The sequence below is a fragment of the Thrips palmi genome, unplaced genomic scaffold (genome assembly GCF_012932325.1).
Source record: "Thrips palmi isolate BJ-2018 unplaced genomic scaffold, TpBJ-2018v1 HiC_scaffold_1, whole genome shotgun sequence".
NCBI lineage: Eukaryota > Metazoa > Arthropoda > Insecta > Thysanoptera > Thripidae > Thrips > Thrips palmi.
In genome coordinates this window covers 9091535-9101881 of record NW_023144620.1, presented here as the reverse complement: position 1 = coordinate 9101881, position 10347 = coordinate 9091535, and the positions used below count along the sequence as shown (strand labels likewise).

General features: G+C 62.8%; 2 protein-coding genes across 2 annotated transcripts; one reads left to right on the top strand and one right to left on the bottom strand.

Annotated features, from left to right (window-relative positions):
- Window positions 1–2120: 2120 nt before the first annotated feature.
- On the top strand, window positions 2121–6047 carry LOC117643847 (cuticle protein-like). Its single transcript, XM_034382967.1, has 6 exons — window positions 2121–2189; window positions 2856–3077; window positions 3152–3511; window positions 4477–4521; window positions 5362–5517; window positions 5599–6047. Exons 1-6 carry the CDS (start codon window positions 2175–2177, stop codon window positions 5836–5838), a joined length of 1038 nt encoding a protein of 345 aa, XP_034238858.1. The 5' UTR covers window positions 2121–2174; the 3' UTR covers window positions 5839–6047.
- Window positions 6048–7426: 1379 nt separating this feature from the next.
- LOC117644485 (cuticle protein 19-like) lies at window positions 7427–8936 on the bottom strand. The gene is made up of 3 exons (XM_034384002.1): window positions 8884–8936; window positions 8133–8321; window positions 7427–7741 (listed from the first exon to the last, which is right to left on the bottom strand). The coding sequence occupies exons 1-3, from the start codon at window positions 8893–8895 to the stop codon at window positions 7427–7429; spliced, it is 516 nt and encodes a 171-aa protein (XP_034239893.1). The 5' UTR covers window positions 8896–8936.
- Between the last annotated feature and the right edge of the window lie 1411 nt (window positions 8937–10347).

The following is a 10347-nucleotide window of genomic DNA, read 5'->3' as shown; positions in this document are numbered from 1 at the left end:
CTTGCCGCCTTTTATCCCACCGCTCAACCTTTTCCTCGTTTCGACACATTTCTCTCTCGAAGAAGAATGGATCCCGCCGCGGCGCGCCGCGAGGTGAGGTTCACTGGGAGCGTGTATGCCGCAGCCGAGCCCCCGGCGCCCCGGAATGGGGCCCGAGCCAGTCCAATCGGGACCAGAAATATACCGAATTAATTTTCGACCTCACCTTCATATTGTGACCAATAGTGACCATGGTCGAGGTCTGTTAACTTTTGTTTGCTTTGTTTTTGTTTTTCCTTTTCGCTTTTTTTTTCGATGCGCGACGCGTGCGGGGGGCCGGCAGTGCCCTAGGCGGTGCCGTAACTGGGGCGTGAAGGACGGACGCGCCCTTACACACACTCACACACGCGCACGCACACACAAACACACACACACACGCCCGCACACTGAGTGGGAAATGGGGAAAGATCCAGTGAAAACAAACAACGCTTCTCGAACCAGAGGTGTCCGGAGGCCTCAGGCGTTCCCGCGCGTTGAGGTCACTCGGCCGACCTATCGGCCCGCACCCTGTCGTGCACCGCGTCGGTCCTGGAGGTTCTGGAGGTCCTGGAGGTGCTGGAGGTCCTGGAGGTCCTGGAGGTCCTGGAGGTCCTGGAGGTCCTGGAGGTCCTGAGCCTCAGCCAGGACGCAATCAACGTGCAACTTCCTCGCACTCTGCAGCACTCTGCGCCATTCGACTGGATCTGTTGGCGCGCCGCGCCGCCAGAGGCCGCCGCAACACCACGCGCCATCCGATCCACAAACCGAACTCCGCGAGCGCATCTCCTTACGAGCATCCCCAGGAGGCAGCGCGCGATGGGAGCGCCTATGGGTGTCGCAACAACAACGATAACGATAACAACATCAGCAAGAACAACAAAAACAACAACAACGGGAACTACGTACACTGTTCTGCATATCGCAGTGATTATCCGTGTTTTGTCCGCCGGATCTGCATTTCCACGCGTGCGTGTTCGGAGCGATGCGCATCTGGTGCTGCCGGTCGCCGTCCTCGTCCTCGCCGCCAAGCCTCGACGCCGAGCCTCGACGCCGTGCGTCGCTGCGTCGCCGTGCGTGGAGCCGTGAATTTATGAAACACTATCCACGCCATCCGCCCGTCCGCCCGGCGCTCGTGCGTGCCGCGTGCCCACCCCAGCCCGCCCCCGCCCGCCCCCGCCCGCCCCCGGCCCGCCCCCGCCCGCCCCCGGCCCGCCCCCGGCCCGCCCCCGGCCCGCCCCCGGCCCGCCCCCGGCCCGCCCCCGGCCCGCCCCCGAGCCGGCCATGCCTGCGCGCGGCGAGGCTGGCCGAGGCTGGCCGAGGCGCCCTATCATGCCGAACCTTTCGTCATTTTCCGCCCGGCGTCGCCAAGGTGACCAAGGGCGTCGTGCTTCTGGTGTGGTGTGTTCGGGTGCGTCAATGCAGTGTGGCGGCGAGCACCGCCGGCGAAGCACGGCCTGCCAGGCGCGGATCCAGAACTATTTTCCGGAGGGGGTAATGCAGTGAGTTTTGCCTACGTTTCAGGCGGCCAACCTAGCACTCGTCAGAGCGGGGGTAATTACTCCAATTTCACCCCTCCCCTCTCTGCTCGGACTCGCGACTGCAGCAAGCGTAACGGCCGCGTACGGTGGGCTGCCTACGCGCGAGGGGCAGCTACGCGCGTCGGGCGACGAGCCCCGGGAAACTGTACAGAAAAAGTAAGGTATCTGCATCCTGTAAACAATGAGCACTTCATGCGTTGTGCATTTGGTGCCAAAGCTAGGAAATCAGATTTAAAAGTTTGTCTGTCTTTTGCACGCTTTTGCATCATGCTCCTAAGCTCATCATAGTAGTTGGAATTTCTGTAGGGGTACGACACCGGCGCGGTCATCGCGTTTTCCATTTTTACGTTCCTTTTGTGCGCGAAAACGCCCAGCCCGTTAAGAGCCTGGTTACGATTCAGTTCGGCCTGCGCTTGGCCGCCTCCCTGTGGACCGTTAAACGCCTGCACTGCACGGCCCGCCGCGGCCGGCCCAGCCCACCCCGCGCGCCCTTCTTTTGTATTCGAAAAGAAAAGTATAAAGCCAACGGGCTGTCGGACAGCCTGCATCAGTCACCTCGTTGGACTCGTGGGACTTGTTGGACTTGTCGGGCAGCGGCGCGTGGTGCACATCGTCGCCATGGCTCTGGTTCAGGTGAGGGCGGTCGTCGCGGAGGTGAAGGTGCGGCCTGTTGGAATCCATTGGTGGGGTCACACGCTCGGTTCGAGTCCTGTTTTGCGACTCTGGAGCTCAAAACGCGTCACGAGTTTTGGCCGCTGGCGCCGGTCTTCTGGCGGTCCGACTCGGGTGTCCGATTCAATGGTGCGAACGCGAACAGGCCAGCGGACCACCGCGGGACGCACCGGCCGCGGCTCGAGACCGCGCCCGGGCAGCCGGCCGGTATGGCGGCCTGCATGCCGACGGCCTGGCCGGCCGTTGCCGCAGCAAGTGCCGTTTACTGTCCGTCGATACCCAGATGGATAGGGAGATAAGTTTCACCACAGAGCCCGCGCTGCGCATGCGCGTGTGCGCCCGCCACGCCACGCCACGCCACGCCGCCGCGTTGCTGCAACACATCATTATTTTTTTCCAAAACCAGGATGGCGTTGGTGGGGGCGTAGTGCGAGCGACTCCAGAAGCAGCGCGCCATGCACGCCCGCTATGGGAAATTTATCCCGAGCCGCGGTGATCAATTACCATTTCGCAGACAGGATCGAAGATGACCGAGTCTGGTTATGGGAAAAATGGATATTGTCTCGCGAGGCGAACCTGAATTACGCGAGTGTCTCTCACTGATTGCCCCTGTTCTTCCGCCCCCAGGTCCTGGCGTGTCTCTTCGCGGCGGTGGGGGTCGTCCTGGGTGCGCCGACCTGGCTCGGGGGCGGGGCTGGACCCCACGGCGTCGAGGGCCAGGCCCCGCATCACGCCCAGTCCTACGTGTCCTTCGGCGGCCCCGTCGCCGCCACCCCAGTGCACCTGCCCGTCGGCCCCCGTCACCTCGTGCCAAGTGGTTACGCCCACGCCCACGCCCCCGAACCAGTGGCGAGTGCCTAGTCGTTGTTGCACCGTACGCAGCGGCGGGTATGCAACTCGAATCTCATTTTCAACTGTTGCAGGCCTACCCCAAGTACGCCTTCAAGTACGGCGTCCACGACGCGCACACCGGCGACGTCAAGGACCAGTCCGAGCACCGCGACGGCGACGTGGTGAAGGGCGAGTACTCGCTGCTGCAGCCCGACGGCACCAAGCGCACCGTGCACTACACCGCCGACCACCACAGCGGCTTCAATGCCGTCGTCTCCATCAGCGGCCACGCCATCCACCCCGAGACCCCCAAGATCGTCCACGCGCCCGTAGTCCCGCACGGCCTGCCCGCCATGCCCACCCTCGTCAAGACGCTGTACGCCGCCCCGCTTCCCGCAGCCCACGGCGTGTCCCACGGCGGAGCGACGTCCTACGCCAACGGGGGCCTCATCGCCCACGCCGCCCCCGCCGCCCCCGCCGCCCTTTACGCCCCCGCGCCCCTTTACGCCCCCGCCCCCGCCACTGTCTACGGCCTCCTCCACGCCGCCCCCGCGCCTGCGCCAGCCCACGGCCACGTCCACGGCGGCCACGTCTAGCCTAGCCCTAGTCGGCGCTGACTGAAAGCTCAAAATCGCTGTAAGCCATGTACGTGCCAAAATAAATCCACGCTCAAGTGTGCCATCTAAAAACAACAGTACATTGTTACTTTATTGACAAATGATTTGTAGTGCGATATTACTGTCACCACACCAACAGCTACCCGAGTCCGGCAATGCGCCCTCCCCTCTCCGCTCTCTGTCACTCCCCCTCTCTTTCTCCGCCCGCCACTGCCCATTCGTCCCAGCGGCTCGCGCATTATAGTTCTTATTTTGTTCTTATTTTGCGGCATTCTTCGCCGCGGCGGCACTTGGGGCCCGTAACCACGGCAACCGTGGCAAGAGTCCGTTTATCCGTAATGGTGCGCGGCCTTGGGCAGCCGCGGCTTGCCAGTGTGCCTGCCCCTCTCCCTCCGATTTTGATTTTCCCTATTCAGCAGCGGCGCTTTGCATCGCTTTGCATGCCACTGCACTGCATCTGCATCCTCCCCGCACGCACGCCACTGGCAGTGCAGTGGCGGGGGCAGGCAGCACCGCGCAGCACCGCGCAGCACCGCGCAGCACGCATCGAGGGTGGGAGTGTCCAGCAGCCCCTCCAGGGTCACGCACTTGCGCAGCTCCTTCTCGCCGCCAATGACAGAGGGAGGGAACACGTGGGCCGACGGACAGACGGACGGACAGACGGACAGACAGACAGACGGGCGGGCGGCGCGTGCCGATCGCGGATTGGCCGCGGGGGTGGTTTGGGCGCGAGGGCGGGGCGTTCGGGCCGCGCGAGGCCCGCGTATAAAGACTGGTCGTGGCCGCTGGGCGGCACACAGTCCCAGTGCACCGCCCCGACCAGCCACACCATGTCCTGCACCAAGGTACGGGACAGCCTGCCTTCGCCTGCCTTCGCCTGCCTTCGCCTCCTCCAGGACCTCTGTGGATAGTGCAGTGCGACCGGGACCGAGTGCATCGGCAAAACTCCAGACGCGTTTTGAGCTTCAGAGTTGCGGAAAGGGACTCGAACCAGGTGTGTGACCTCATCAATGGATTCCTCGTTCGGATAGCAATCCATTGGTGGGGTCACACGTTCGGTTTGAGCCTCATTTAGCGACTCTGGAGCTCAAAACCCGTTCAAAATTGTGACCGTCTTCGCCGGTCATCTGGCAAATCCACCGTGCATCGTCCGTCTGATCGGTCGCCTAGAAGACCGTCACGCGGCGTTCCAGCCCACTGGGGCCTACCAGCCGGGAGCACCACTCCATCCCCAAGCCGAACACACACGGGATTGTTTCCTCAGCGAGCGAGTTGGGCTGCGATTTTCGTTATTTGCCGTTCCCATCGCTCTCGTCTTGAGAACGCTCCCGGCATTGTTGTCCTCGATGCTGTCGGTGCACTGTAGGGCCTCCCGGTGCCGTTGCCCCGGCCGTGGCCCGTCTGCCTGGCAGTGCCTGCCCCCCTCGCCTTGGCCGTGGCCGCGTGCCCACCGCGGCCTCGGAAGTGGATCGCTGACATAACCGGCGTCCTTTCGCCAGTGCCGGCACGCCGGCGCAATTGTTGTTGTTGTTTGTTTGTTTACATTCTGGCGCTCATGGAGTGACAGTCGTTGGCGTTTTCTCGTTATTGCCGCAATGAGCATACCTGGTGCCAGTGATTGATGACTGTAGGAAAAACTAGGAGTGCGGCACGAAAGTGATCTCGCTCTTCTTGTTGTCGCGCAGATCGTCGTCCTGCTGGGAGTGCTGGGCCTGGCGGCGGCGCGCCCCGGCGCCGAGTCCTACGTGTCCTACGGCCACGCCCCCCTCATCCACGCCCCCATCGTCCACCACGCCCCCGTCGTCCACCACGCCCCGGTCCTGGTGCATCATGAGCCCGTCGTAAGCACGAATGAGCAAGACTGTGTAGTACCGTGCCGCGTTCCGAGTCACTGGCCTCATGAATTTCGTTTACCTGTGCAGGCCCACCCCGCCTACGCCTTCAAGTACGGCGTCCACGACGCGCACACCGGCGACGTCAAGGACCAGTCCGAGCACCGCGACGGCGGCGTGGTCAAGGGCGAGTACTCCCTGATCCAGCCCGACGGCACCAAGCGCACCGTGCACTACACCGCCGACGACCACAACGGCTTCAACGCCGTGGTGTCTTACAGTGGACACGCCGCCCACCCCGCCCACGCCCCGCTGCTGCACCACTACTGAGCCCTCGAGCGCCTCGAAGGCCGTCATCCTCATCCACATCACCCTCATGGTGCCGCCCAGCACCGCTCCACTGCCCCAATGTGATAATACATCTTAGTATACGTGTGTGTGCTCATCTGTGTGTGTAACTGTGTACATAAAAAAAAATGAAGGTATCTGCAATGCAAGTAAAATGCCTGAAAGTACAAAAAAAGTCAAAATAAATGATCGAAGCTGAAATTGGCGTCGGTTTCTCTCTGATCCGGAACCCAAGTGGAAAATATTGTGAAAAGCTGATATCCAAACCGAGGTGAACGAACATCCAGCTCTCAGGCTTGACGACTGACGACTGCGTGCTCTCGGACGAAGTGAACTTTTCATGAAAAAAAGTGGGCTTGTGGGAACCCGTCAGAAAGGACAAGGAAATGAGGGATATCGAATGGACGAACGAACCAGTCAGCGACTTTGCGCTCTCGGCCACCAGCAGCGGGTTGTTGCAGAGTGCGTTGCACCCGGCCATGGGTTTTGGCACAATCCCGATCTCATTATCTACCGCGCTGCCAGTCGGCCCGAACAGCGCTTTCTGTCTCTCTCGCACTCATTGGGCGACCCGTCGGGGCGCGAGGGAGACAGAGACCGTAAACAAAAGTGATTTACCGCCGCGGATCGCAGCCCTTCTCATTTTCGTCCTCGCCTTGCTGCGCCTTGCTGATCGTGATGCCGGCGTCGTGATGCCGCCACTGCCGCCACCCGCACTGCAAACTCATTCCGAGAGTCCCTGTCTCTCTCGCACCCACACGGGACGCCCCACGAGTGCGAGAGAGACAGAGCGACGAAAACGACTCTCAGTCTGCTGTAGGGCCGCCCTTCGCCCGTTCTAAATTATTCAAAGCAGCGCGCGCTGGCCGCGCCGGCCGGAGGAGCCGGCCGAGTTTGAAAAGTTTGCATTGCGCAAGGTCCGGCCCGGCCAACCAAATGAGCCCCTTTTTTTGGGAGGCTTCATCCCGTAGAAGGGAAATTCAGTTTGGCCACAGCCTCGCGGTGCGTGCGCGTGCTCAGCGGCGGCGTACAGTGGGCCAGAAGACCGGTGTAGGCGGACAAAAATCAAGACGCGTTTTGAGCTCCAGAGTCGCTAAATGGGACTCGAACTGAACGTGTGACCCCGCCAATGGATTCCTCGTTCGGAGAGCTATCCATTGGTGGGGTCACACGCTCGGTTCGAGTCCCATTGAGAGACTCTGGAGCTCAAAACGCGTGTAGAGTTTTGTCCGCCTCCACCGGTCTTCTGGCCCACTGTGCGGCGGGGGCGTCCCGTTCGCGGCGCGCCAAGGAGTGCAAGGAGAGCGGGAGCTGGACAAGCCCCGCATTGTGTTGCAGCCGCACGGCGCCGCGCTGCGCCAACGCGTTCATTGCGAGGCGGTTTGGTAACGCCGTCCCGATTGGGCGAGCCGAGCTGGGCGCCGGCCGATCATTGGTGAATGGAACGGAGCGGGACAAGACACTGACAGCGACTACGAATTGCGACAATGTGTATTTTTATGGCGATATGTACAGGCGATCGATGCGTGAGTCTCCATGGGGCGGGGCCGGCGGGGCGAGGCGGCGGCGGCTAGTGGTAGCCGTAAGGGCCGTAGGGCCCGTAGGGTCCGGGCCCCGGCCCAGGGTGCGCCGGGGCGGGCGCCAGCGCCACGTACTTGGGCGGCGGCGCGACCGGTGGGTGGATGGCGTGCCCACTGTACGACACGATGGCGTTGAAGCCGTTGTGGGGGTCGGCCGTGTAGTGCACGGTGCGCTTGGTGCCGTCGGGCTGCAGCAGCGAGTACTCGCCCTTCACCACGCCGCCGTCGCGCTCCTCCTTGGCGTCCTTGTAGTCGCCGGTGTGCGCGTCCTCCACGCCGTACTTGTACGCGTACTTGGGGTGCGCCTGCAACGAGATTAAAGGGTTCAACGGGGTGCCGGCGGCCGTCGCCCAGTGGGCCAGAAGACCGGTGGAGGCGGCCGAAACCTTAGACGCGTTTTGGGCTCCAGATTCGCTAAATGGGTCTTGAACTGCACGTGTGACCCCACCGATGGATTCCTTCTTCGGAGAGCAATCCATTGGTGGGGGTCACACGGGTCACGCGTTCGGTTTGAGTCCCATTTAGCGACTCTGGAGCTCAAAACGCATCCGCGATTTTGACCGCCTCCACCGGTCTTCTGGCCCTCTGTGCGTCGGACTGCTCCAGCTGCTGCGGCAGACTGATTCCGAGTCTCTGTCGCACTCATGGGGGAGACCACAGGGGTGCGAGAGAGACAGACTGGGCGTGCTCACGTACCACCGGCTCGTGGACTAGGACGGGCGCCGGCCTGTAGTACACCGGCGGCGCGTGCACCGGGACGGGCGCCGCGTGGATGGGCGCCGGCGCGATGTGAGAAATTGCTACGTAGGACTCGGCGTGGCCGCCAGGATAGGGAGACGGCGCGGCCCTGGCGGACGCCGCTAACACAGCTACACAAAACACAGCCTGCAACACACACAGACACGCGCGCCACGCACGGCGCCTTAGCACGGCGTCTTCACACCTCCACGCTGCTCGGCCTGCTCGGCCTGCTCGGTGCTCACACGCCGCGGTATCGACACACTGCTGGGAACCATTGGGAACCATTGGGAACCCGCTGCGCGCTGCGTCAATACCCCGCGGCAAGGTCGGGCACCGGGGCCGGGGGTACTGACGCGGCGCGGGCTCGGCCGTCCGGCGGCCACCCCGCACCACCCCGACGACGACGGCACCAACGGCACTCGCGACGCCGCGACGCGCGCACGCCCACCACGCAGTGGATTTGCCGGAAGACCCGTGGAGGCGGCCGAAACTCTAGACGCGTTTTGAGCTCCAGGGTCGCTAAAGCAGGACCTAGCCGAGCGTGTGACCCCACCAACGGATTGCTCTCCGAAAGAGGAACCCATTGGTGGGGCCACACGCTCGGTTCGAGTCCTGTTCAGCGACTCTGGAGCTCAAAACGCGTCCGGTATTTTGCCCGCCGCCACCGGTCTTCTCCCCCAGCCCACCGTGCACGACCGCCACGCACCTTCAGGTCCATGGTGTCCACGCGGTGGCCCTCGCTCCCTCTAGGTCACTGGCGTCACTGCAGCCCGCCGGCCGCCTCCGCCTTTTATATAGTAGGGTGCAGGGCTCGGCCCGAGGCTTGGCCGGCGACTCTAGGCCGGCGCAGCCCGCGGCGCGGCGCATCGGCACGACGCGTGACCGAAGGACAAAAATGCAGCCTGCAGGCCGGGCTCGGGGCAGGGATGCATGGGGAGCACGGCGTGAGGGTGGTGGCGGGGCGCGAGTCCTCGGCCAGGCACCACTCCGAACAGTCCCTCGTCGCTCTGTCTCTCTCGCACCCCTGCGGGACGTGCCATGGGTGCGAGGGAGACAGAGCGACCACAGCTCCGTTCGGAATCAGCCTGCATAGGCGGGCCGTGCGAAACACGGGGAGGCGGGGCCTGCAGGGCTGCGGCGCGGTGCAGCACAGCGATCCGGAGAGACACCTCATCGCTCCGTCTCTGTCGCACTCGTGGAGCGTCCCGTAGGGGTGCGAGAGAGACAGAGCGACTCCTCAGCGTCGCTGGGCAGCAGGGCGAGCAGGGCCCGCGGGGAAAGGGGAGGGCGACACGACAAGAGAGGCGGTCTCGGTCTCGGTGGGTCTCGGGTCTCGGCGACGGACGGGGCGGCTGGGGCGGCAGGGCAGGGAGGCGAGGCGGGGGCAGCGCTGCTCGGAAAATGTAGAGCTCCGTTTGAAAGACACGCAAGGCCAACCCTATCGTGGGAAACGCTTTTCCTACTGGGTAGCGACCTTTTATCGAAAACGTGTCCGAAATGTCGATAAATCGCAGATCACTCGGCCGAAATGTATCGACGCGCACGAGGGTTTTTGTGACAACGCTGACGCACCATTCATGGACTCGAAAACATGCGGAAACTAAGATGCCGTCAAGATGCTGTCTAACCTTCACGATGCTAAGGAAAGCTCACACTAAAACGGCCGAGGTAAAGCGAGCTCGGCATTGATACACTGGAAACACTGCAGACTGATTCCGAGAGTCGTTTTCGTCGCTCTGTCTCTCTGCCATCCATGGGACGTCCTGTGCTGGTGCGAGAGAGACAGAGCGACGAAAGCGACTCTCGGAATCAGTCTGCTGGAACACCTGTCCGTCGGAGGGTCGGAGGAAACGCCACGGCGAGGCAAGTGCAGGCAAGTGCAGGGAGAAGAAGGGAGGGGAAGGGAGGGCGGCAACGGACGGGAACTCGTAAAACGCCGCGGGGGCAACGCGCGGCGCGCGGCAAGGACGGCAAGGACGCCTCTCTAACTGGACAGGGCCGCTCCAAATGTCAGCGCCAAACATACGCGCCGTCGATAGGCGTTGCCTCTACTTCAGCCGCACACAAGATGACGCGGGATAGCAGGGAATTTTGAAGGGAGATCGGTTCGAAAACGAAGGACAAAATTTGATCGACATAGTTCTACCAGTGCAGTCCGTGCAGAGCGGAC

Coding starts and splice junctions, on each gene's coding strand:
- LOC117643847 (XM_034382967.1), top strand. Junction 4,522..5,361: donor ACACCATGTCCTGCACCAAG/GTACGGGACAGC, acceptor GTTGTCGCGCAG/ATCGTCGTCCTGCTGGGAGT. Junction 5,518..5,598: donor TGGTGCATCATGAGCCCGTC/GTAAGCACGAAT, acceptor TTACCTGTGCAG/GCCCACCCCGCCTACGCCTT.
- LOC117644485 (XM_034384002.1), bottom strand. Junction 7,742..8,132: donor TCCTAGTCCACGAGCCGGTG/GTACGTGAGCAC, acceptor ATCTCGTTGCAG/GCGCACCCCAAGTACGCGTA.